The sequence below is a fragment of the Serpula lacrymans genome (genome assembly GCF_000218685.1).
Source record: "Serpula lacrymans var. lacrymans S7.9 unplaced genomic scaffold SERLAscaffold_1, whole genome shotgun sequence".
In the NCBI taxonomy this organism is placed as follows: Eukaryota; Fungi; Basidiomycota; class Agaricomycetes; order Boletales; family Serpulaceae; genus Serpula; species Serpula lacrymans.
Genome location: NW_006763290.1, coordinates 3,993,004 through 4,020,393, shown reverse-complemented (window position 1 = coordinate 4,020,393; position 27,390 = coordinate 3,993,004). Strand labels below are relative to the sequence as shown.

The following is a 27,390-nucleotide window of genomic DNA, read 5'->3' as shown; positions in this document are numbered from 1 at the left end:
TTTATTTTTCCCACACTTGGAGGTCATGCAACACAATGAGCGGGGTAGTCGGGGGGAGGGATTGTTCTGGCAGCACAATCCCGCCTTTTTACAGCCTGCCCATTGTACACCACAACCTTGAAGAGCCTTCCACACTGTTGTAGACAGTGTAGAGTGCTCTGCAGATATTTCAAGCTCCGCTCCAATATGGCAGAGCATATTGGACATATTGAAGCGGAGTTTAAAATGCCTTGGGAAGTGGTCAGAGACCAAGTTTGCCCTCCACTGAAGCACAGATAAATTGGATGGACTGGTTAGCTGGATGGATGGGTGGGTGGTGGATGGATGGATGGATGGCAGGATGGATGGATGGGTTATGGATAGGTAAATGGATGAAATTGTTACTGATGTAATAATGCATATAAGGTAAAGCAATTGTAGTTTGATTGAAATTTATATGTATCTTACTCCAAAGTCACTTAATATTATTATTCATTCTAATCAGTTCTTATTGGTACCAAATGTATATATACTGCTATATAATAGCAACTACTATTTCTATTGTACTCTAGGAGCACTTAATGTCATTATCCGCTTTAATTTGTTATGATCTGTTCTGGATGGTACTAGATGCAAATATAATGTCATAAATACCATGGCCACCGCTTCTATAGCAACTTATACATTATTTTTTGCCACAGTTGCTATATTTGTTAAAAGTACCAAATATAGCCAACTATAGCAAAATCATGTTTTCCTGATGTACACGCATCCTCCACCATACTGCCTAACAAAAGAACAGTCTGGCCTTGTCTGTAAACTGAATAAAGGACTATGGTCTTAAACTAGCAGGAAAACAATGGTATGACAAACTTACCAAAATGTTTACACGACTCAGATTCACCAGATCACAAAATGACCACACTCTTTTTATTCGACATCACAAAAATGACAGGACCATTGTTATAGTCTCAGTTGACAACATGCTAATTGCAGCAAAAAGATTGAGACTATACAAGAGTTTAAAACTGGCTTTAAGGATGAATATGAGATCACCAACCTTGGTGAAGCACACTGGCTACTGGGCATAGAAATCCTGCAAAACAGAAACACTCGTACAATTAGTCTTGGCCAACAGGCTTTGATAGACACAATTCTTGCATGCTTCAATATGTCCGACTGCAAACTAACCACAACACCTATGGAGCCTGGCAAACTACTGGTCAAATCACAAACTCCATCTTCTGCTAGTTAAACCGACAAAGTGAAAAACATGCCATACAGAGAAGTGATAAAATTAAATAATAACCAGACCAGGGATTGAACCTGGAACCTTCTGGATACATGCCAGCTGCTCTACCAATTGAGCTATATGGCCAAGGTTATACAATGTAGGATCTTAAACATAACATGCAACCACAGACGTTTTACACAGAATAGCTGCTGCATACTGGGCTGGCTTACAAATCAGAGGTATTATCCTATGGAGTATTGGTATGTCAGAGTATATTCTAACAAGAAGTTGTCGGGTCCTTTATGTATCCTGCCATATGCACTAGACCCAACATCTCTTTTGCAGTCTCCTCGCTATCTTGTTTTCTCCAAGACCACAACACTACTCATTGGGAGGCGGCAAAGCACGCTCTACACTATCTGAAGGCAACAAATTTTTTTTGCTTAGTCATTGGTCAAATTTGAGACAAACTCACTGGCCACTCTGATGCTGATTTTGCTTCCCACGACCACAGGCATTCAATCTCTGCCTACACTTCTGTACCTATGGTGGTGCTGTTTCGTGCAACTCTAAAACACAGCCTATAGTCGCTCTTTCAACCACCGAAGCTGAATACATTGCCATAGTGCATGCCACCAAGGAGGCCATATGGAAAGACATTACCACAACAGACCTGGCTCATCCCACTATATTATACTCCGACAACCACAGCTCTATTGAGTTATCAAAAAATAATGTCTACCATGCTAGAACCAAGCATATAGATGTCCGTTTTCACTTTATTTGAGAAGTGGCTGATCAAGGAGTCATTTCACTGACTTTCTGTCCAACTGATCAAATGCCTGCTAACATGCTTATCAAGCCACTTGCTCGGTTCAAACTCGACATTTCCACTGCTGTTCAGTTTAAGGGGATGTGTTAGCTATAGAAACATCATAGTTACTCTACAATGCACATGTACTATTTTCTTTCTTTTCTCTCTAAATTGAACATGCTGACTGCCTGTTCTACTTTCCGCTTTTTTACTGTTTACATAATAGTCACTTACTTTCCCATGGTTCTGTCTAAAAACATGTAATTGCCTCGTTTGCAAACCTCAGTCTTCTTGTTACAGGACTGAGGTATGATACTATAATATTCCCTTATGACAACACTTACTGATCTTATCTTAGTTTTTCTCTCAATAGGTACTTATCCAATAAATCAGTCTTCTTGTTACAGGACTGAGTTTTTCTCTCAATAATTCTCAACTCAACATTCTGTGGCATGGCAAGAACAAGAGGAAAAACAAAGAAAAAAAGCAGAAGAAAGGGAAAAGCACAAACAGCATCTAAAACTACAGTTGGAACAAATAGCAGCAGAGAAGGCTGCCAAAATAGCCATTCTGGCTCAGAAGCTCGAGAATATTGCTAGGGAAAATGAGGTGAGACCTTTGGCAAAATCTATACAATTGCACTCACTGATAATCTTGCAAGAGGTTACAAACTAGGATACAAAATCCAGAAAACCCCTCTGACCCCTCTGGAAGAACAGATAGTCACCAAGCCCAATATCAATCTGTAGATGATACCAAAACCTTGAATTAGGGGGACATGGTGGGGCAACCTTCACAATTGAGCCTCAGCAATTGAGTTGCAACCCCTATATTTGAGAAAACCTCCTTACCAGTATCCCGGCGCCTACAGACCATTCCCAAAGGATGACTCAGACACAAAGCACCAATTGTTCATCTCTAGGGCATCTGCACAAATAAATTTAGTGGGACACAAAGTTGTATATAAACCGGTACTATACCTTAACCAATACTAATAAAAGGACCTCTGTAACAAAGTGGCCGGACCAACCAGAATTTACCTTCAAATCTTCATCCCCCCAGACTCCAGAATGGCAGACCCATGAAGACGAAGAAGATGCAAGATTTGTTAACTTGATAGAGAGGGTGATGCGCCAGGCATTCCCCAGTTTGTCCTTTTTCCCTTCTGCGCAGGCTGAAATTGGTCTACAGCATCAAAGCAGCTCTTACTCACGTAGACAGCAAAAAGGGAAAGTGGCAGAGATACAGCAATCTAGAAACAATAAAGAAGTACACAAAAAATACATGGTGAATCACTGTATGAGCACTTATACAGAATATGGAACTTACAATATAATAGAGACTCTTGCAGTGTATATTCAAGACAAAATTTGATGTTGGAAAGAATGAAGAGTTTGCACTGCACGAACCTGCAACAAGACAAGACATAGTTGCATTAAATAGGGGTGATAATGGAGCTGTCGGATCTGGCAAAGACCACCTGCGTTTTGACATGAGAGGCAATATGACTTCCAAGTGGAATCACAAGATATTTTAGTACCTGCTAGAGGAGCTAATACAAGAGAAGACCAAATGGCGGCTCCCTGATGCTCCAGATAGCTACCTAGAAGACCTAATCATAGAAAGTTTGGCAGGATCAAACCACATTGGAAGGCAGATCACTGCCAAAGATGAACTAGAAATATGGGACAACATAAAAAACAGACTAGTAGCCAAGTAAGAGGACAGGTTGATGCAGGCAAGACAGAGGGAGAGGAGAAGCAATGTGAGTGCCCGAGGTTGCTTGCAACATTTTTTTTGAATGTATGTGCAGAAATTAAAACGTAGAAAAAAGACTTCGGAGGTGATAATCCAGATGAAGGAACAACACAGTGCAGCAGACATTGCTGTTTGGGAATAGCTGCAGGACCTAGTTGAATATTTAAAAGAAGAAGACGGGATGAGTTTGGAGAAGAGTAATGTGGATAGAGATGACAAAGGAATAGTGCAAAAAGTGTACAGAGTGAAGGTAATGTTTTGGAGAAGAAATATTGAGAAGGAACTTGGTATTATTGATAAGACCTGAATCCAGGATGACAACTTATACTCCCAACAAGGATCTAAATCTGCCAGGCGGACACATAGCAATAAAAACTCCCTTTCTAAGCAAAATCCGGTCTGCAAGCTTCCCCAGATCTTATATGACGATAACTGGTATGAAAGCCAGAGCTCCAGCTATCACAAGATGACTTTAAAAGTTTTTAAAGAGCAATTTAGGTGGTTTGAAGTAAGTGGGCAAGGAGTCAGCCATATATAAGTGTACTAATACTGTAAATACCTGGTCCCAATCAAATGATTATGCAATGTATTGTGGTGTACAATTGGGGTGTTTAATACCCATCCTTTCTAACCATTGCAACTACCACTGATTGCCTCAGGCTAGTGTTTACATTGTGCATACATTGTAAATGTTTATCAATAAATTAATTGTCCCCTCCCACCGCTCCAACGCTCCAGGCACTCCAATTCTGCGTTTACACTGTGCATACACTATATACGTTCTCAAGGGCCACTCAAGGAGAAATACTACATTTTAAAACAACAACCAATGTTTGTCCTAATCTACAGACACCATCTCAGTGATACCTATTACCCAAAGATTATCTATTTCCAGCATGAACCGCGTAAGTTTCATTTTTTGAATCATTTTTTCTATTTAATTATACTAGTATCTAAAACAGATTTTAAGACAAACTGACCACTTGGCATTCACTGTGCATTTGGATGAGCAGCAAGGTGTTTATACATTGCCTACTTCAGATATTCTACCATACATCCCACCTCAAGAACAGAAACTTGAACACTATATGCATACTTGTGAAACACTCGTCCCCTGCTGGGCATCTGATATTTATCCCCACATTGCATTCACACCAGATGAAGTTGGTTTCAAGGGGCCATTGCTCGGTCAACTCTCCCTTCCTGCCCAAATCCCTTTACAATGTTTGAATAGCCAGTACTACCTCAAAAAGGACTTAATCACATTGTGGTTAAGACTGGAGGATGGAATAGGCTACATCACTTGTTCTCTTGACAGCAAGAGGCCAAGGCCTTCCCTTACCCCTATACCTTCGGCTATTTTTGAGGACACAAGATGGAGGAGGATGCACACAGAGCCATCCTGAAATCTTGCTTTGCTTTCCTGCCTCTTTTTGGCTTGTGCTCATTTGTTTTAGCTATGATGAGCAAAGGTCGCAATTTGCAAAATCCATTCCCCCCATGGGCTTGTATGCTACAGGGCTCTTGTGGAGCTCATCCAAAGTGGGTCAAAGGACTAGGGGCTTTTGTTATAGGCAATTTCTCCAAGTCCATCAAGCACACTGGGATGTTTGTCAGTGTTGGTGACCACTGTTTGTGGACTGATATAATATCAGTTATAATTGATGTGGGTGTTCCTGTATAGCTTTTTTGTGGGGTCTATGGAAAGTTCTATACTCATTCACCAATGCCCTGCTTCAAAAAATATTTCCCCTCGGAGTCCCAAGTGCTAGATGCAATTTCAAACAAGAAGCAGATGAAACAGGATATGCTCATGAAGGAACAGCTGGAAATGGAGACAAGGATGGAATTTGAGGATGAGTATGCATACATTGGATCTGCACCTGGACCACTTCTATTTCAACTAGAGAAGGGAAGTGGTCAGAGACCTAGAGAACATTGAATAGATTTTTTCTCCAGAAGGGATGAAGGGAATGCTGTTTTACAAGCTTATGAATCAAGATATAGCCATTGGCAATGTCTCATGAGAAATGACAAACTGGCAGGCTTTCCTGTCCCAGAGATGAGAGAATGTCACATTTATAAATGGACGTGAGAATATGACTGTGGATTGTACTGGGTGTGACTGCGGATGCCCTTCAACATTGTCCATTGGCGTTGGTTGGAAATACCTAACCAACACAAATACTATGATAGTCTCTGGCACTCCTGGGATATTCGCAGTGATTTTCCATTGTACATGAAGAAAAACAAAGGTGTACTGTTGGATACCCTGCAACTTTTCATCCAAAGAGGGCCGATATGGCCAGAATACTGCGCCAAGTCCAAGACCACTGTAACAACCAAGAGTTAGTTACTCTGGCGCACACAGAACTACACTATAAAGAAAATGAAGAGGGAGTGGTTACCCCTTAGGCTGCAGAGAGTTTGTTGGTATACAACAGGAGGACTCGCTGAGGAGTCTCCTGGATCTATTGGGGTATATATACTACTACAGGGTTGTTTGTACATGTGTACTATACAGTTGATAGCGACAGTGGCTGATGATATCATGGGGCCTAGCCCGCATGGCCAGCTCCACTGTGTGAGAGAGTTGTGAATAAGAAGAAAGGCAATGCAGCGCGAGAAAGAGGAGTTTTGACAAAAGGGGAAGTGCGGTGTGGCACCATGTGTGAAGGCTAAAGTACAAGGTTAAAGCGGAGAATAAATAAAGGAAAGGTCCAAAAATTGTGTTGTTGTAATAACCACGGTCTATAAAGACTTATCATCATCCGCTTGTGAACGTCAGATCACCCATATGAAGCACAATTTACCACAGGTGTCTGATACCCTTCAGTACAGATACAGCTTCCTCCCTACAGAGCGCTTCTCATTCAGTGATCTGAGGTGAAACATATCTTCGGAGATATATCTCCAGACAAAACTCCAAGCTGGGTCGAAGCTGCGCGTTATTTTACATCCACATTCCTATCTTGCCCCCAATATCAGAAAGCACAAAATGTCCTGCCGCCTATTTGGGACATGGTTCCATCTTGCCCCAAACACATGCAAGCCCATGACCTTCTATTTATTGTTGATCCTATCCGCTTCAAGGACAAATCAGGTTTTGAGAAAGTGAACTTCTTGCTCCCACCTTGTGATACAGCCTCAGTGCCTGGGTGGGGTGTTTTTGTGAGTCAAGTATCAACTGTACTAGAGTGTGTATGACAAAGCTTTGGGCCTAAAATCAAGGACATAGTATTGAAACTCGCATCTAGAGGGATGCCTTTCAAGACCCTTCTCAAAGTCAAGGTTGCTCCCCCATCCGTTCCTCCACAAAGCATTACCCTAGATACCGTCATGAGGGTTACAAGCCAGACAACATTGACTACACATGCTACCAGGAAGTGCACAATAAACTCCTTAAAGGCCCATGTGGTTGTGCGGCATTGATGCAGGGTGGTGTTAAATGGTGTTTATCAATTGACACTCTGTGCCCAGATATAGTTTTGTTGGGGCCATTGAGTGACCCCAAAGAACTGAAGCAAGTTGATGAGACCATTGATGGTTGTATCTTTATCAATGACTGCCTCTCTCAGGAAGAGCTCAACCTTATTTGTGGAGTTTACAACACTTATACTGGACAAGGCCCTCAGGTATCTTTCTCTTCATGGTGGCCCAGGCATTCTGCATATCTGTCCAGTGGACTGAATATTGGCTTCTGGTCATCAGCTGCTAAACAATGGTTTTATACCCACCTGGAATATATTGGTAGTGATGGTGCAGACCTTAGAAATGGGAAGCAGTGGAAAAATGGCATGAGCATGACTAAAGTAGCCATCAAGTTTATAGATTGTAATGACAGTATTTCTCTCGATGTTGTTTTAAAGTGGTTCTAATATTTTAGTCTTATGTCTGTCTGTCTTAGTCTTAATCAATTGTATAGATATATTGTGAATTATAATTGACAATTATGGACACGTAAGATACTAAGTGGCCAGTGAGCGGACAACCATTGGGTGATGAGTGGGTGACAAACGGGCAGCAGGTGGGTGATAGGTGGGCGATGAGTGGGCGACACATTTCGTCAATCCCACAATGCATTATTCCACCCACCCCCTAAATAGCAAATAAAATATAACATTTTGGCATCATTAGTACGTTGTACACAAAATATCACATTCTCGACCCCATTTTATGGCTCATTGAAAGTCACATAAGAAACACTCTCTCAAATTTTAAATATGATTGAATGATTTTGTGCCCATTAAAATTAATTTTCAGTCACACTTTTGACAAAACCGGATAAACCCGGTCTCTGCCAAAGCAGCCATTGTTCTCCATGGAGCATAGCCACCACTCCATGGAGTAACCATTGTTCTCCTAGGAGTCATTATACTGTAGCGAGTAGCACCTCCGACTATAAGTAGTAGGGGGTTTAGTATAGGAATACCTCAGTCATTTCTATAGCCTCTCGGGCAGCGGCTGAGGTATGTTACATTACATTTATTATAGATCACCTTAAACTAACATCTATTGTAGTTTCACTTAGGTTAATAATAAAGTCGTTTCTATAGCCTCTCGGGCAGCGGCTGAGTTTCACTTAGTTTTATTAACTTTAATAGCAATGAAATGTTTATCAGCATTTGACATTTACAATGGTATTTTAGGACAGCTCAATGTTACTACTTTTGTATGGTTGAAATGTTCCGGTAAATTTTCATTACCGACACCATTTTGGGGGGTCAAAATTTTCCTCACGGTGAAGTGTATGCTAACAAAAGCACACGCCACATCAACACACTTGCAGATGAGTCACCCGTAGTTTTTTCTTTGTTAAGAATGGCCAACGTAGTGTGTCCTGAGGTGGACGTTTATTGGTCTACCATCCATTCAGCTTCTTCCTATGGATCAAATCCAGCGGGCGACGTGGGCCGGGAATTCAGATTGCGACCAGGATATTCCCAACCTGTTTCATTTCAGCAGTTAGCTTACAATGATACATATACTGTCCCCCGCCTACAGAAACGGCGACACGAAACAGAGGATCCATTTGAACCAGATAGTGCACCAGGGGAAAGAGACGATGGCATGGATCAATGTCCCGCTCCTGAAAGATCTCGTTATGGGGTATCGAAACGTGTCAAAACGACAATGGCCTCCGAGGTCCTTAGCACTGGAAAGGAAAGTACAGGCATTCAGGATGATATTGATGTGGGTGTATTGCTTGGTAAGTTTCTTGGCTTCTGCTGCTATATTTTGTTTTTGTTTTGACTGCAGTTTGTTACCAGCCGGCTTGCCACCACATTCTTTATTGACACTCCTGAATTCTTTAATCCACGCAAAGCCGTCGCTGAAATCATTTATGATGCCCCTCATACCGCGGCCAACATTAGACATGGCTATCCAAGCTCTAGCGCTATCGGCGAAGAAGTTAAGGGATGCTTATCCTTATTCTAATGCATATATATGTTCCCCCGCTGCTTCGTCAACGACTTCATTTGGTTTTGCCCCTGGAGGCAGTTACAATCGTTTCGCTTCGTCCGGCAACTCAGAAGATGACTTTGCACGACTGGTTTCTCCGCCAATCAATCCTTCCAATATGCACGGTCGCAGCGGCATCCGTGAATCGTATATCATAACTCGAATACAGCCTCACATGCAGGAATTTGTATCTACATCCATGTCCTATCTCCCTTATTTTTCCCATACCAATGCCTCTCAAAAACCGACTTCTGGACACTCGCAGTCATCTCCCAGTTCCTCAATCCTCGATCCACATATTCAATATACGTTCAATGTACATCCCACAGAAACATTCGGTTTTCTTTCAGCCCTTACCAACCACTGTATTTCTCAACCACCACTCACTCGGTCTTATTTAATCCCTTTACTTCTTCCTCGCCTGACACACGAATGGGAAGCTTGGGTTGATGTGGTAGACGAGATTGTAAATGAAAAAGGAGGTATGTTCGGGCGAGAGACAGTGAGAGGATGGGAAAGAACGTTAGATGAGTTGGCTGAAGTGAGATGGCCAGAGGAGTGTGATGGGTTTGGAAACGTAAGAGACAAATGGGTTTCAAAAGTGGGGTGGCTGTTAGGTAAAACGGCTCCATCGGGGAAGCAGGTTGATTGTCCTATCATATTGTAGTGATTATATCTTGCTTCATTATTAGGTGTCCTCAGAACGTTACACTTGAGACTGAGGAGAATTTTCACCCTGCAAAATGTGATTGAAAATTGCAACCTAAATGTAATATTTAACGAAAACAATGATGGAGTCGTGACTAGGCGACCGAAACAGGCAATCACACACCAAGATAATCAATCAAGGACCGCTAGCTCCGCTTCGGTACGTACCGCACATACCACCAGCGTCAGGACTTGGTGACCTGGCGGAATTTGACTGGTAAGCTCCGCCTGATTTGGTCTGTGAGTGCCAGTGTGACCAGAAATTGCAGAACCATTCCAAAACATGTGTCGTCTTTTTGGTTTTGTTCCGCTGCTCCAATGTTTCAAGTTCTTGCTTATTTTTCTACATAGGCAACTAGAAAACTAAAAATTATATCTACTGGTCAAGTTCCGACAGTCTAAAGCTCAACAACTGGTGAGTTATCCAACTTCTCCCCAGACCAATTGCACCTATTGTCCAACAATAGTATTATTGTAGTGAATATTTAATCCTCTACAAAAGCAGAAATGTTGTCTTGGATTTACCAGGTGAATTGTGTTTGTAATTTACTTGGATATTTTATTGTTTTGTGAAATCTGCCATGTAAAACACCTAAAATGACAGTGCAAATATGCACTTTTTGGTTCATATGTTCAGTCATACTAATGTAAAAATTTTCATTGCCATTCTGGTAGCAACTAAAATAAGCCATTTCAAGGCAAATGAAATGTGTCACCCACTTGCTGCCCACTGATCACCTGGTAATCACACATGCAGTACACAACATCAGTGCATACAGTGTAACAACCAAGAGTTTGTATACTCTGGCGCACAACTCAGACAAGCAGTAGTGAATTGAGTGGGAGTGGTTACCCCTCAAGATAGGACCGAGTTAGTTGTGGGTAAACAACAGGAGGACTTGCTGAGGAGTCTCCTTGATCTATTGGGGCACAGCCTGTGTGACCAGTTCCACTGCGTGAGAGGCTTGTATCTAAGAATAAAGGAAAGCAGTGCAGCACGAGAAAGTGGAGTTTGAACAAAATGGAAAGTGCTGCATGGCACAGTGTGTGAAAACTACAAAAGAAAGTTAAAGTGGAGAATGAAATTTAAAGGCCCAAAAATTGTGTATTGGTCTATTCACACTCAATACTATTCTCTACCTGTGAAATTATACTAGTTACATTCAAAAATTTTGATCTGAGTGTTTTCTGCCCACTTATCCCGGTGATACTTCCATTTTGCAATTTTGAGGATGTTCTGGAACTCAGGAAAAGATCTTTCTTTGACAAAGAATGCATTTATACTGTCCCAGCGAATATTTTGTAGTGTCACAGTGCTAGGGTGCGCAAGAATAGGCCAAGGGACTTCTTTGGTCAAGGGCAAGATTGTCATATCCATGCCACAGGCTATGATTTCTGGACCTCCAAAAGTCAGAGATCCTCGAGTCCAAACACCCAAATCTTCGGTACTCTCAGAATTATGCTCCTTATACTCTGCCGCTTTGCATAGCCCTGTACCTCACCCCCACATGGTACTCTGGATATCCGCTCCAATTCTCCTGCACTGGACTTCTAGTCTGCCATACATTTTTTCTGCACATTCTCATGGACTCTGTAATTTAGACCTTATGGTACACTCCCTTCACATATGATGTCCCCTTGCTAGATAATTGAATTGTCCACATGGAACTCCATATCTACATTATGAGTTACTCCTTACAAACTCCAATTCCTCCAATAGTATATAAGCCGTAGCTCCTGTACTCCATTCCTGCAGTTCAAATATCAGCTAGTTCCTTCCACCTTTATTAAAGTCTCCTTCTAAGTTTTGTGGTCCTTCTCTGAAGGACCTTTACTCTGCTCCACCTTTCATCCTCTACTCTCACCCCTTCACTCCATTGAGTTAGGGACCAAAGTTTGTGGAAGAGCCTAGCACACAAGCTAAGTCAACTCCCAACCTCATACTCTGCCCCACTCCCCCCCCCATCTCCATATTCCAAACTCTGATTAGTCTAAAGGTCACAGTTCTGACAAAGATATTGAATGTATTGAAGAACTCCCAAACTGTGATGAACCAAAGGATAGGTTTTTCCCTCGTCAGCCTCCCCCTGTTCCCTATCATTCCTCTGCATCTCCTCTTGCAACAAACAAGCCACTGTTTTCCTCTGCTCCTCTTGCATGGAAGCAAGTGGTTCTGCTTTTGCTAACACTTCCTTGTCATTAAACCTCAAACAATCTATCTCCACATTTTTCCATTGTGTATCCCAAGCCATGTTCAAGTTCTGTCGTTGTTTAAAGGTACTGTGGGTCAATCATTGAGTTATGTCACTTGGGGGCAAGATCATGGGCTCATTTATGACCTTGGCAAGGAGGAAACATTGTACTTAAACCTTCAAACTCATCCACATAAGTCCCATCCTCTTCTGTCTCCAATGCTATCAAGAAGGTTTATTAAATCTTATATATGAGGAAGCTATGTTAGAAGGCTAACATTTTCATTTTCCAGGTCCATGTGATGTACTGGGGAGCTTACTAGTATTGCTTACAAACTCTGCAGCATTATCATTGTCAACAGACATTGCACTACTTGCTGTCGTTAGTGCGGGGTCCTCACGTGATGGAGCAATGTTGGAGATTTGGGGCGCTAAATATACATGACATTTGTAGGTGGGATCTACCTTGTATAGGTCCCATTGGTCTATTGTACAACAGACAAGTCCGCTGTAGATTTTAAGAATCAAACAAGAATGTATGAGAAACAATCCAACCATTTAGGTTAACCACTTGAGGCCAAGATCCTTCACCTTCCACTGTAGGCTCCAATATAGCTTTTGGAACATATCTCCAGAATAAGTTTCCAGAAGGGAATACTTCATTCACAATTCTTACATGATTGATACCTTGGTCTTCAAGGGCAACAAGTGTACTGTTGGCAGTAAACTCGTCAAAGTCAACAAACACAAGCCTGTAGACTGGATTTTGAAGCACAAATGACAGTTATAACAGATTGATAACACCAGGGGATGACCCACTAAGCAGTTGAAGATTGAATCTATGCAGGGCTGAATACATCATGAGAATAATTCACAGTGTAGAAACACTACAAATTGTAACAGCCAGCTATGTAGAAGAGTTATTAGACTGAATAGCCAGCAGTCTAATTAAAAAGAATGAAAAATGACAAAAAAAGTGTAACAAGAGGGAAGGTAATGGAAAGCACCAGGGTTTTGCAGACACGGAGAAATCTGCATAATCAATAGCTAGTGGCCGCCCATGGCAGGGTAATGCTATGATGTGTTCCTACGCTTGATATGGGATTTCTTTATAGATATTATACAAAGGATCTAGTTGTTGGATCTAATTATTGTGAATAAATTGTGGTCCTCTAATGTTATCCGGATCACTTACTGTTGTTGTTGTTGCACAGCATGGTAAAATATATGCTGTCATGGAATTTCATTTAATTTTGAACAATCACACATGTTTTTTATTGTACTGTACATTAAAGAAATTGGAAGAAAATATATTGCTATTACAAAGAATTGATACATGACACTACCCTGATGCTTATAAGTTGGGTGACATATTGAATAGTACAATGGGGTATTCACACAACAAAAGAAAGAAAGAAAGCTAAAACCAAAATGAAGTACACTCACAAGTGATCTATTTGTTGAACTTGAGACACTTGGCAGTTTTCTTATTCATCACCAAACTATTCTTCCACTGTTTTGCACCTCTCAACTCAGCTGTCTATGATAAATATGCTCCAAATGTGTGTAAAACTATTATTCTGCTGAGGATGACCAAAAGTCTGCATCTAGACCACTGCCTATAAACATAAAATCCTTTGGCCACCAGGATGACTGGGAGGTTTGAGGCCCGTGTCCAGTATAGATATTGTAGACACCCACAATGAGGTCAAGCTCTTCTTGTGACAAGCAGTCACAATAAAGTAGTGACCATCAACAGCCTGAAAGATTTCTTTAGGTTTCCAAGGACTGCTCAAAGGTCATGATAAGACCACTTCTGGAGAAATAACATCAATTGCAATATGCCATGCCACCCCACCTCCCAGCAATGCTACATGCCCACGACAACTCATCATGAACATTTTTGTAGCAGCTATAGTCAATGGCGTCAGGTTTGTAACCTTCTTGGTGATATCCCAAGGTCACATAATATGAAGGGACAGTTGCAGGTGGGGGCTCCACCTGTTCAAGAGTGTGAAATGGAATGCCTTTCATTACAAGCTCTAATATGATATCCTATATGCTTGGCCCAAAACCACGTCTTGCACATTCTAAAACAGACAAAACCTCATGCAAGCAGATGACCCATGGAGGGAATTTCATTGTATCACGAGGGCTGATTAGATAGCTGTCTTGCAAATTACCCTTGAATCAAATGGTACTGATAATGAAGGGGAATTTGTGCTCTCAAATGTAGTCAGGACATGAGGGTAATATGTCCCAGATAAGTGACAAAGCATCATTTGTTCTATTGTACTGGCTTTGAAAGGAGGATGTGAAATAATAAGCAGTGTCCACCCAGCTAAGGGGCACTGCATCTGAGTTGACATCCCCAAAGACAGCCTTAACATTGTTCCATCTAGTGAGGTTGAATGTGTGATCATAGATAGGGAAGAAATTATCCCTCTGTCTGAAACCATAGCAATACAACAGAAAATCACTTAATGGTAATTGTTACAATCTGCTTTGCTATTAGATCACATTCAACTCTAAAGGTATGCTACCATCCATCTTCATGGTCTTCTATTGTTGGCAGGGATAGGGTTATGAATGTTAGAGTTTCCTCAGATGATAGAAGGAAATTGTAGAGTAGACTCAACTTGTCCTATTCTACTGTTATACAGGGGTTTATATACTGAATAGGTAGTGAATCCAAGCTCAGCTCCAAGCTGGGTTTGTAAGTAAGAGCCAATAGTGTAAAGACCTCCAGGGTTAAGGGTGAGAGGTTTGTAGTCCAAAGGAGTATCTTTGGGGAAATAGCAAGAATAGATCAAGGACGTGTGACCATAATGTAGCTATAAGGAGTATCCTTGTAAGGCCCGCAGATCACAAGATATAGGGCTAAGGCTGTGTGTCCAAGAAAGGAAAAGGAAGGATAAGATAAAATAAGGAGAAATGTGTACAAAGGGATAGAGGGATAAGATATAAAAGTGTACATATAGGATTATAAAGATAATGATGAGTGATAACCACTAGATAAAGGAATATAGTCTGATAAGTAAAGGAAAAGGTGAAGGATAAAATGAGAGTAAACTTGAATCGTAACAGTAATATGCTATGGTGGGGGATAACTTGTCAATTGCGGGTAATGTCAAACCTTAATGCAAGAAATTGTTAGCCTGTTGGAAATACTCTGGCAACATTGGGGCTTGTTAACTGAATTTTTTCTGATGGCCCTGTAGTGATTCCAACAAGTAATCCGCATTCAATTCAGGATCAAAGTTGGGGCATATATCCCAGCAGTGAGAGAAGCCGTTGTAATATTTGTGTCAATTTGGGATATTTGACCAGTGTTCACAAGCTATAACATTCACATGTCTCTGGCATTGGAAAACTTACCATGTTCTTCTCCATGCTGAGGCACAGCTGTTGACTGTAAAGAGACTTGTGAGCATGTATTACAGCATTTTTGGCATCCCTGCATCCAAAGAAGTCTCTCCAATACTCCCCAGGAATTTGTCTGCTCCTTTTCTCTACTTGGTACTCCACTTAGTATCATAATGGTTCATAGAGTTTATGTTTATCTTCACAGAGCAGCTGCTCATGGTACACGGTGTAGACAGCCTCTATCTTGAGTTGCTCTCTCTCCAGGTGTTCTTGTTCAGTTCTCTCCTTATCCGCCTTTGCTGCTTTGGCTTGCTCTGGAGAAGGGAAGTATTTTTGAATGGGAGCTATCATGGTTTTGGGTGGGAGATTACATATATTGCTGGTATATGCCATAAAAAAATCTCACAGGGGCATTAGCACCAATAAGAGTTTGTACTGTTTCAATCCATGTGTGTGATTGTGCAGCATGCATGAAGACTCCAGCCTGTTTAAGACTTGGAAAAATTGCCTATAACTGAGAGGCATAATCCCTTCACCCACTCAGGATGAAGGCCACAAAGGTCTTGTAGTGCACAAGCCCAAGAAGGGTATAGGATGTCTAACTTTTGACCTTTGCTTAACATGGCTAAAGCAAAAGAGCAAAAGCCAAAAAAGTGTAGGAAGGCGAAGTAGCACAGCTTTAGTTGCTTTCACTTCTGTTTTGTGTCCAAGCAGGTATTTAAAATTTTGCGGGTATGGATATAACTCAGCATTGAGAGGCCAAAGGATGGGCTGAAGTTTTTCAAGATGGTATATTGTGTATAAATCACCATCCTCTAGCATCAACCAAAACTCTTGCAAGTTTGCTGTGAGGTAGTATTTGCCATTGACGTACTCCACAGGAACCTTGGAATGAAGAGCAAGACAACCAAGGAGCATGCCTTCAAAGTGAATTTTGAGTGGTGTAAATCCAATATAGGAGTAGATTTTACTTGCCTGACGTGTAAAAAGTGTCTCCTGAGGATGCATAGTAGCACAAAGGATGTTATTCTTTGGAGGGACATATGGGATTGTTTCTGAATTAAGCGGGGCATAAACAAAGGGTACATTGTCCAGATGAATGAAGATTGGGTGACTTGACTGTGCCATTCCGGTGCATAAGAAAGATTGCGTCTATCTGTTTCAATAGTCAGAACACAATGATACTTGCACAATATTGGATCAAGACTTACAGTAAGATATACTGGTGGAAAGGGTAAGAAGGAGGGGAGGAGGTTAGAGTGAGTGGAATTTTTGGTGAGAGGGATAATTGTACTAGTAGAAAAAAGATGGGGAAGGTGAACATTAGTGAGAACTTTGGTGATAAGTAACATTGAATTAATGCTCCCTAGTGATGTGAGGGGAGGCAAAGATTGTGCACAGTTGAGGCCTCTAGATGCAGGATCCATAGTGAAAGCCTCTGGAGGACATCTGTGATGTAAAAACACTACAGACAAAAAGGACTATGTTGTAGATAGGGAGAATCCTGGAATATGTTACGATACACAATTTTTGAACCTTTAATTTTCATTCTCCTCTTTAACTTTATACTGTAGTTTTCACACATTGTGCCATGCGGCACTTTCCATTTTACTCAAACTCCACCTTCTATTTTAGCTACAAGTCTCTCACGCAGTGGAGCTGGTTACACGGGCTGTGCCCTCTGACATCATCAGCCACTGCTTTTATCAACTGTACAGTAAATAAGTACAAACACTCTGTATTAGTATATATACCTGAATAGATCCAGGAGACTCCTCAGCGAGTCCTCCTGTTATATCCTCACAACTAACTTGTTGGAGCCTAAAGGGTAGCCACTCCCTCATCATCATCTCTATAGCTTGTCTGAGTTGTGCACCGGAGTAGCAAACTCTTGGTTGTTATAGTATAAAGCCTCTGAAGGATGACTATGGTGTGAAAACACTACAGAAAAAGAGGAGTGGATGGTCCAACATAGCAAACATGACAGTGACTGGGGGGTTTCTACCTCCTAGTACTACATTGAGTACTCACCTTTGCAAGGTCAAAATTTACCACTGCTACTGGGGTGTTTTTACCTCCCAGCTATATGACAGAAGATGGTAGATGAATTCTAGAGATTACAGTTTCTAATGCCTAAACACTTTATCAATATTACCTCTCCTGCTTTTGACTCTTTAATCTGTCCATTCTGTTTATCCATACTACTATATTGTCTGTATCTTTTTCTTCCTATCCCACCCTGGCCAGATGGTTTATTCCAAGGTTGTATCTCTTTTACCAAACTTTCCAATATATCCCTAATTGAACCTATTTTTTGCTTGAACAGCATTCCCTACAGATTGTTCTATTAAGAACAAAGCTTGAAGGAAGTGTCTAGCCACTTGCTGAGAGCAATCAGGGACTGGAACTAGAGTCCAATGTGAGTAACTTTATTATTAGAGAGTATGACAGGTATACAGTACCTAGAGTCCAATGTGAGTAACTAGAGAATAGGAAGCATTGGACTCTGCAGTACTGTCCGAAGTTTTGTAAACAAAGGTAAACAAAGCAGCCACAAAGGCAAAATAATAGAGAACACAATCAATAGTGAATAATAGAAGAATAGATAGAGAAAGGAATGAAAATATATAGGTAGCACAAAGGTGCAGAATCACCAAAACTAACATGTTCTTGATCACATGATGTCTTTGCAGTATCCATTTTCTCCTTCACATGGATGTGGCTAGCTCTTCTTTGCAATTTGGTCCATTTTTTATATTAGTTATGTATCTATGAGGTGATTCCTTTTTCATCAACACCTGAGCTGCTGAGGTTGAGCAGCTTGAATTTTGGGGCCCAAGTTTTGCTCCCAGATAGTTGTGCATCATATAAACCAAACTAAGGAAGGTAAGTGTCTGTCATTGGGAACTATGAATCTAGCTTACTTTGCATTGTGGTGATGAAATGTCATGAGATATTCTATAATGAAATATAACTAAGTGTTATGTAAGTAAAATGTTTTGTAGTAAATATGAAACTGCCAAAAGCCCACCTCAGTCCTTGTAGATAGAACGGAGGTGTCAAGTATATACTAAAGTCCAAAAATAAGACAGAATCCTAAAAGTCCAAATTTGATAGGTATAAATTTTTCATATGTGTTGGTGAGTGCTTATTCCTTGTTGTCATTGATGCCACATATCTCTACAAGTGATTGGTGTACAGCCATCAATAAGAATATGACAATGACAATGTAGAGCAATTTTAACCATTAGAACAATCCCTGTAAATTACTACTCAAAGTGGCTTTTGTAATGCTTGACTGCCAGAACTGTGACCTTTGGAGGAGCGGAGTTCAGAGTATGGGGATATGGTGGGGGGCGGAGCAGAGTATGAGGTTGGGAATTGACTTAGCTCATGCGCTAGCCCTTCCGCAGACCTTGGTCCCTAACTCAATAGAGTGAACAGGTGAGAGTAGAGGATGAAAGGTGGAGCAGAGTAAAGGTCCTTCAGAGAAGGACCACAAAACTTAGAAGGAGACTTTAATATAGATGGGAGGAACTAGTTGTTTTATGCATGTTTCTTCAAAGTATCCCTAGAAAAAGTTTTGGGAGCTCAGTTCATGAATCTATTTCTTTATTGTCTGTCCAAAGCTTATCGGCTATAATTCCTGGCGCCATATAATCAAATACCCAAGCTCTGTTCCATGGATTAGACTTTCACACAGATCTTCAGTTATTGTAGTCCATGTTGTGCATGCAACAGAGCCTCATATGTTATTTGTAGGCCAAAGAGGGACCGTATTAACAGTTTCTTTTTTCTTTTCAAGATTCCAAACCATGAGTCCATCATAGCCTTTGACACTGTCAGCAATATTGGAGTACTCACATAGGCTTACTTACCTCTACTGGCTAGAAGAGTCCCATCCTGCAATATAGAGGCAACGTAGATTGCAGATGTGTGTCCTTTGAATGTGCGCAGAGCTTGTATCCATTAGAGGGGGGAAATAAATATGACAAGTTGAACATCCCGTGTGTAGTTATGTTTGGAAGCTTTTGGAGAAAACTTGCAATAATTTATACCTTTTCGCTGGTGTACTTCTTACTTCTGTTAAACATTTGTTGGTATGGACAGCCCATCTTGATTGCAGTTAAGGACCTCTATCAAAACAAAAGGACTGGTTGACAAGCATCTGGACAGGGGCACAGAGTTCCTTGGTGACCTTTTGATGATGATGGTTGGAACAAAAAGCAACAATGTAGTAAATATGCACTCCTTTCTTTTGCTCACCCCTCATGCTGTGAATTGACAGTGTACTTGTACTCAGGTTCATTAGTATCAGTAATAGTGTCAAGAAGGGTAAATAGCTGCCAGTTTTTTAGTATTCAATAGAATTGTACGCCATTCTTGTCAGTATCAAACATATATGGCTAGTTACAAATGTATTTCATACTATCACTACTACTAACTAAGCCTTCTTTGGAACACAAGTGTAAATGTTTAGTAGTAATAAAGCCTGTAAACAAAATATTACACAAATAATAACACATATCTCTTTAATATTAGTGATATGAGGGGAGCTGTTGAAAGGTAGAACACAGAAGAGAAATATTGGCCGTCAGATGATAAGCTCTGAGCCAGGATGGAGATGAAACCATGCAATAGTTTCTGCTAATCAAATGCAAACAGCAAGGGAAACACCTGCACCCAGGAGGATGAGAAGTTTTGCTATGTTGGGTGAGTGATCAGAATTGAAAGTTTCCATGTAAATTTGGGATGGGGAGATGGGAAGCCTTGTACAGATAAAATACAACAATTCATTTATATAAGAGCCACCCCAAATGCCCCCATGCCGCTCTAGACTACTAGGAGAACTTTTTGAGCAGCACAAACTCCATAAACACTGTGGGCATTGGCTTATTTAATCCCAGCTTATATCCTGAAAATATGGGAGTTCTGGATTTTGATTAGCTAAAAAAAGCTAAAATTGAATGTTTTTAGGATATAAGCTGGGCTTTAATAAGCCAAAGCCCACAGTGGAATAGCATCATTCTAACTAACTAACAGCTAATATCATAAGAGCCCCTCCTGTCTTTTTATCAGAATAAACTTACCATCTCACCACTTCACTTCACACTAGACGTGCAAAGGGAATCTGTGGACAAACAAATCAATGATTGTTTAAATAGATCTATGTACTACCATAACTCCAATGATGAGCAAGAAATACAAATGAGCCCGCCCACAAAACCCCAGGTAAGCAAACTCATCTCATTATTGATCTTTCCCTCGTATGATGGGTAGACTAATCCAGTATGTTTCATGATCACTTGTATATTGCAGAGCAGAACAAGAACAGAGAGAGAAGTTGGATGAAAACAAAAGTAAGTATAGTAGTGAACAGTATTATATACTGGAGAGTTGCACTGATAATGTACTGCCCCTTGCAGCTTTGACAATACACTCAAAATACACAAGATGAGCACATAAAATGGAGAGTTAGTGTTAAAGCCATTTTCACCAAGGCACTAGAGGAGCAAAAAGCCAGATACAAAGTGAATGAACTTCTTGAGAAAGCCGCATTGGAAGACTCTCTGAAACAGCACATAGTAGGAGTTGAAGCACAAAAAACTGCTGACAAGGGTAACTGGAGAAAACAAGAAGAAGAATGGCCAAGACTTCAGATGGCACAGATGGAAGCAGATAAGGCTGCTGGAATCACTTCTCTGACACAGAAATTTGAGAGGTTTATTCAGGACAACAAGGTATAACTTATTGACAAAACCGGATAAACCCGGTCTCTGCCAAAGCAGCCATTGTTCTTCATGGAGCATAGCCACCACTCCATGGAGTCACCATTGTTCTCCTAGGAGCACAATTGTACTCCTAGGAGTCATTATACTGTAGCGAGTAGCACCTCCGACTATAAGTAGTAGGGGGCTTAGTTTAGAAATACCTCAGTTGTTTCTATAGCCTCTTGGGCAGCGGCTGAGTTTCACATAGATTTATTAGGTTATGAGCCCTGGTGTGCAAAAGCTACGCAGGAATTAATTCTTATTTGAAACAGAAATCTCAGAACCATGACCACAGCACACAATACATCTGCATGTCCAGTTCTCACTGGACCCAACAATTTTCAGATATGGAAACTCTGGATCATCTCAAAGCTACGTCGGGAAAAAGTTCTCCGGATTGTTACCGGATAGGAGCTTAAGCCCTCACCAGGAAAACCTACCTCCTCGGAGGATCCTGAAATCACCTGGATACTTAAGGATGAGAAGGCACATGGAATCATCCAGGACCACATCTCTGATGCCCTCCTAATGAGGACTGGAGACCTCACCAGCTCCAAGGAGTTATTTGATAAACTTGTCTCACTCCATCAGACATCCAACATTGCCTCGGCCTTCTATTCATTCCAGCAACTCACAAAATTGTCCTGGGATGGGACATCACCTATCCAGGACCACATTGCGAAAATCCGGACAATTGCTTCACACCTCTCCGGAATGAAACTAGGAGATGATACCAAACTCATGGCCTTTGCTCTTCTCCAATCTCTCCCATGCACTCCTGAATGGCAAATATATCAGTCATCGGTAATCAACACAATTGAAGAAAATAAACTTACCTTTGGTGCAGTTGAGATCTGGATCACTGCAGAAGTTGCACGACAGTCAGGGAAGGCCCCTGGAGGTTCCGAATCAGCACTCAAATCCGAGGAGAAGTGGTGTGACTTCCACAAAGTCAAATCACACAACACCTCAGAGTGTCGAACACTTCAGTCAGCTGGAAAAAGTCAAAGGAAAAAGGGAAAAGAAAGACACAAGGATAAAAGAAAAGAGAAGGAAAAGGCAAATACAGCGGAGCAATAATCTGGATCTGACTCCAAGGATGAACAGAGTCATATTGCATTAGAACATGTACATATTTCCAAGCCACTTGCTAAACGCATTCAAGCTTACCTTGTGTCGGAACCCGATAAGACCAAAACAACAATTATTATTGACTCCAGAGCAACATCCCACATGGTCCCTCACTGCTCCTGGTTTGAGCCAGGAACATACCATGTTCTGCATCCTCCGAGGACAATCAGTTTTGAGGATGAATGCTCTGTAAATGCTATCAGAATTGGAACAGTAATCCTACAAGCAACTGTTGGCAAAAAGGACTACAATATTGCACTGTCAAATGTCTTACTTGTGCCAAACTTCACTTTAGCACTCGTCTCTGTCCACAAATTGTCCAAAACGGGGTTATCAACACTTTTTCCAGCAGGGTCAAACACTTGTGAAGTTCAGAAAAAGGAGGAACTTATCCTCACTGCCTTACAAAAGCGAGGACTTTATCACATCCAAGCAAAACCCGAAATCAACCCGGAGTCAGCTTTTGCAGCAGTAGATGTAAATTGATTGCACAGGAGAATGGGACACATCGGAATAGACCGCTTGCAACGAATGGTTACAAAAAAACAGCTCCAGGACATAGACACCCTTACCGGAACCCCGGAGTTTTGTGAACCTTGTGCTTTAGGAAAGATAAAGAAATTACCTTTCAAGTCCATTGGAGGAAACCGAGCCAAGCACCCCATACAAATTGTGCACTCAGATGTTGGAGGACCAATCAAACCAACTTCCAGGGAGGGTTTTTGGTACTGGATTATCATTGTAGATGATTTCTCCAAATTTCCATGGATATATTTCCTAAAACATAAAAGTGAAGCACTGGAATGATACAAGCAATAGAAAGAAGATGTCCAAACATTCTTCTGGACTCATTTGGGAGAAGAGAACTTCACTCCAATATACACAGAATTCCTCCGGAGCGATGGGAGAGGAGAATATACTGGCAATGCATTCAAAAATCAACTCCGAGGAGATGGTGTCATCCAAGAAACTACAGCTGCAGATACTCTGGAGCAAAATGGCATTGCAGAACACATGAATCAGACATTGGCTACATTAGCAACCACTATGCTCCATGATTCCAAGCTCCCAAAGTCATTTTGGGTAGATGCCATGCAAACAGCTGCATATATCACAGCACGCAGTCCAGCATCAGGACTCCATGGAAAGACCCCATATGAAATACTGTTTAAAAGGAGAGTTGATCCAACTTTGTTTTGCCCTTTCGGATGCCAAGCATATGCCTTGATTCCAAAAGACAAAAGGCAAGGGAAGTTTTACTCCAAGGGGCGCAAAGCCATAATGATTGGCTACACACATGGAAAGCAAGCCTACAAACTCCTAGACACTGAAAAATGGACTGTGTTTTCCAGTCGGCATGACATATTCAATTAATCCGGAAAGGTACAAAAGGATAACACTGCTTCCTGGAACACAGACACTAGCACAGATCAGTGGGAGGGACTCATTCCAGAGAATGCTCACTATCCAGACCAAAAAACATTGGAGGAGGATGATCCTGACCCTCGGATCCGAGATCAAAATGAATTGCAAATGGAACCACATCTCCAAGGAGATGTTCCACAAGCAATGAAACCATATCAGCATGAAGATGTTCCAAGAGCAGTGGGGCAATACCTCCGTGGAGACGTTCCGAGAACAGTGGGAGCACCTGATCAGCTAAGACACCCTCCACAATAGTCTCTACAACCAAGACCTGAACACTGGCCATCTTCAGAACGGAAAGCCAAAGTAGAGTTACAGTCAATGGGAGGACAGCCCCTCAACATACAGCCAGCTGATGTGGAAAAAGTCCGAATACAGCTAGACAGCCTGTCCATTGGATCAGCTTCTGGAAGGCATACAACACCTCCAAGGAGTCATCCAACGCCGCCGAGGAGTGATTCAACACCTTCAGGAGTGAGTGGGGCAACAAATACACAAATGTGTCTACTCCCTGGAGTATCTGCACAAGTTCCTAAAAGAGCAGTCATGCCTGCTGAAGTCCTAGGAGTACGCAGAAGCAGTCACCAGACCCGTCCTGCAGACAAAAACTGAAAGGACTCTAGATGAGGAACAGTCTTGAAAAGAGCAGCATGACAACTCCATGGAGAAACCTAACACTCCTGAGGTTTATGAAGAAACATCTGATACAGAGGAGACATTCTTTGCTGGAATAGCAAGTACCGGTCCATCTAACACAGACCTTCCAAGGACACTAAAGGAAGCCTTATCACGTCAGGATGGAGAATTATGGAAGTCTGCCTTGGAGGAGGAACTCCTAAGTCTCAATACTAATGCAGTATATGACACTGTTCCACTTCCAAAGGGAGTAAAACCCATCACATCAAAACCTGTGTTCCGGATCAAGTTTGATCAAAACGGAAACATTGAGAGATACAAACTCTGGATTGTTGCATGAGGTTTTACTCAAAGGGAGGGGATTGATTACCAGGAGGTTTTTGCTCTGGTTGCAAACTTAGAGTCAATCCGTATTATTCTAGCCCTGGCAGCAAAGTACGACCTAGAACTTGATCAAATGGACGTATCCACAGCTTATCTCAATGGAGAACTTGAAGAAGAACTGTACATGCTTCCTTCAGGGGGTATTCCTATCCAACCTGGATACTGCTGGAGATTGAAAAAATCCATCTACGGGTTAAAACAAGCTGATCGTACATAGAACAAAACTCTTGATCATAAGCTCCAGGAGCTCGATTTCACAAGACTAAATGCAGAAACATGTCTCTATGTATTCCGGGACAACAAACAAATATGCTTTGTTGTTGTCTATGTAGATGACCTCCTCCTAGGAGCTTCATCCCGAAAATTCATGGATATCACAAAAGCCAAACTCAAATCCATATTCAAAATGCGGGACCTTGGAGAAGCAAAATACATCCTCAGAATAGAAATCCAACGTGATTGTTCAAACAAAACAATATCCCTATTGCAACACCAATATATTGACACAGTCCTGGAGCGTACTGGAATGAAGAACTGCAAACCAGTATGGACACCAATGGCCCATGGATCAAAACTCCTTGCAAATGCTCCAGGGGAAGATATTGTGCAACATGAGATGCATATTGAAGGGCGCCAAGTGTCATACCTCTCAATTGTAGGCTCCCTCGTGTATGCCATGCTCGGAACCCGCCCAGACATTGCCTACATTGTTGGAATACTAAGCAGGCATAGCTCAGCTCCAAGGAGCCATCACTGGGAAGCTGCAAAATGTGTCCTCCGATATCTGAAAGCAACCAGGGACATGGAACTACAATATGATGGCACAGATGTCTCCATGGACATGGATTTCTATGGATATTCAGATGCAGATTGGTCTGGAGACCCAGACACATCTCGATCAACATCAGGGTTTGTCTTTATCACCATCTGAGGAGCAATCTCCTGGACAAGCAAAAGACAAAGCATGGTAGCTTTATCCTCCACGGAGTCAGAGTACATTGGATTGAGTAATGCTGGACAACACCTTGCATGGCTTCAGACATTTTTTGAAGAAATTGGACATGCTCAAAATGGACCTACAACATTGCACTGTGACAATCAAGCAGCTATCATTCTTACACGATATCCACAGTTCCGTGCTTGCACAAAACACATTCAACGGAAATATCATTTTATCCGAGATGACTTAGTATCAAAGGGAGAGGCAGTAATCACTCTAAAGCTATGGGACTACGGTTGCACTTGAGTGGGAGTGACAAAACCGGATAAACCCGGTCTCTGCCAAAGCAGCCATTGTTCTCCATGGAGCATAGCCACCACTCCATGGAGTAACCATTGTTCTCCTAGGAGCACAATTGTACTCCTAGGAGTCATTATACTGTAGCGAGTAGCACCTCCGACTATAAGTAGTAGGGGGTTTAGTATAGGAATACCTCAGTCATTTCTATAGCCTCTCGGGCAGTGGCTGAGGTATGTTACATTACATTTATTAGAGATCACCTTAAACTAACATCTATTGTAGTTTCACTTAGGTAAATAATAAAGTCGTTTCTATAGCCTCTCGGGCTGTGGCTGAGTTTCACTTAGTTTTATTAGCACATAGACACATGTTTTCACTTCGTATGAGAAGCCATTGAACACAACAAGATCAACCTACTATATTGTCCTACAAATGACATGCCAGCTGATTGTCTCACTAAACCTCTCTCTCATTCGAAACTAGAATATTTTGTCAAGCTCATGGGGCTGATTTTGGTTTGAGGGGGTGTGTTAGCATTATACATTCACATTTCTTATATCTTTCTTTCTACCTATGTTTGCAGACTTCATTCTATCCTGTCCGCTTTTCTAGCATTACCTAATACATAATTTTCCCACGATTACACCAAAAAACTCGTAGATTTCCATTCTTGAGCCTCAGTCTTTTACACACAGACTGAGGTATGTTATTTCATTATAGTCACAACAACATTTACTTACATCTATCATAGCATTTAACATTATCCTTACAGAGTATATATCAGTTATCGGGTCTCTTAGATGCATCACTCCCTACAAAGAAGCCTGTCTGATAATGTATGGGAACCCCCAAGGGTGGCAAAAACATTGCACCAAGTGGTAGAGCCACAGATTGGAACTCATTTACATTGTGGCTACATGCTCTAGAATGTAGCTTATACACATATGCTGAATGGTTTGTCTGGTATACACTAATAAAAAGATAGCATAAAACCAGGATTGAGACGAGCATACAAATAAGTACAACTCTGGGAGTCGGGGCTTTTTTTCTGGTAGCCTCTTGAAACGTGGGGCAAATAAAATCGACTCACGTAACCAATCGGTCTTCGAAAATCGAAAATCAATCGGATCAACTTCGGTCACTCAATTAATAGTACAGTCTAAACATCTATAAATTCACTAAAATCAGAACTGTCGAATGCCACAGCGGATGTTCCGGACGTGTACTGTAAACACATTTTGGAGAATTTGGGTCAATTTCTTCCCATACCCGTGAGACATGAGTTGTTC

The 27,390-nt window shown here is 41.4% G+C and overlaps 2 protein-coding genes across 2 annotated transcripts; one reads left to right on the top strand and one right to left on the bottom strand.

The window, feature by feature from the left end:
- Positions 1 to 8,523: 8,523 nt before the first annotated feature.
- On the top strand, positions 8,524 to 9,991 carry SERLADRAFT_455080 (uncharacterized protein; the record flags this gene model as incomplete). Its single annotated transcript, XM_007312615.1, has 2 exons — positions 8,524 to 8,994; positions 9,056 to 9,991. 2 exons carry the CDS (start codon positions 8,607 to 8,609, stop codon positions 9,913 to 9,915), a joined length of 1,248 nt encoding a protein of 415 aa, XP_007312677.1.
- Positions 9,992 to 15,682: 5,691 nt separating this feature from the next.
- Positions 15,683 to 16,941, bottom strand: SERLADRAFT_432426 (uncharacterized protein; the record flags this gene model as incomplete). The annotated part of the gene is made up of 3 exons (XM_007312614.1): positions 15,683 to 15,828; positions 16,324 to 16,666; positions 16,726 to 16,941. 3 exons carry the CDS (start codon positions 16,939 to 16,941, stop codon positions 15,683 to 15,685), a joined length of 705 nt encoding a protein of 234 aa, XP_007312676.1.
- Positions 16,942 to 27,390: the final 10,449 nt, after the last annotated feature.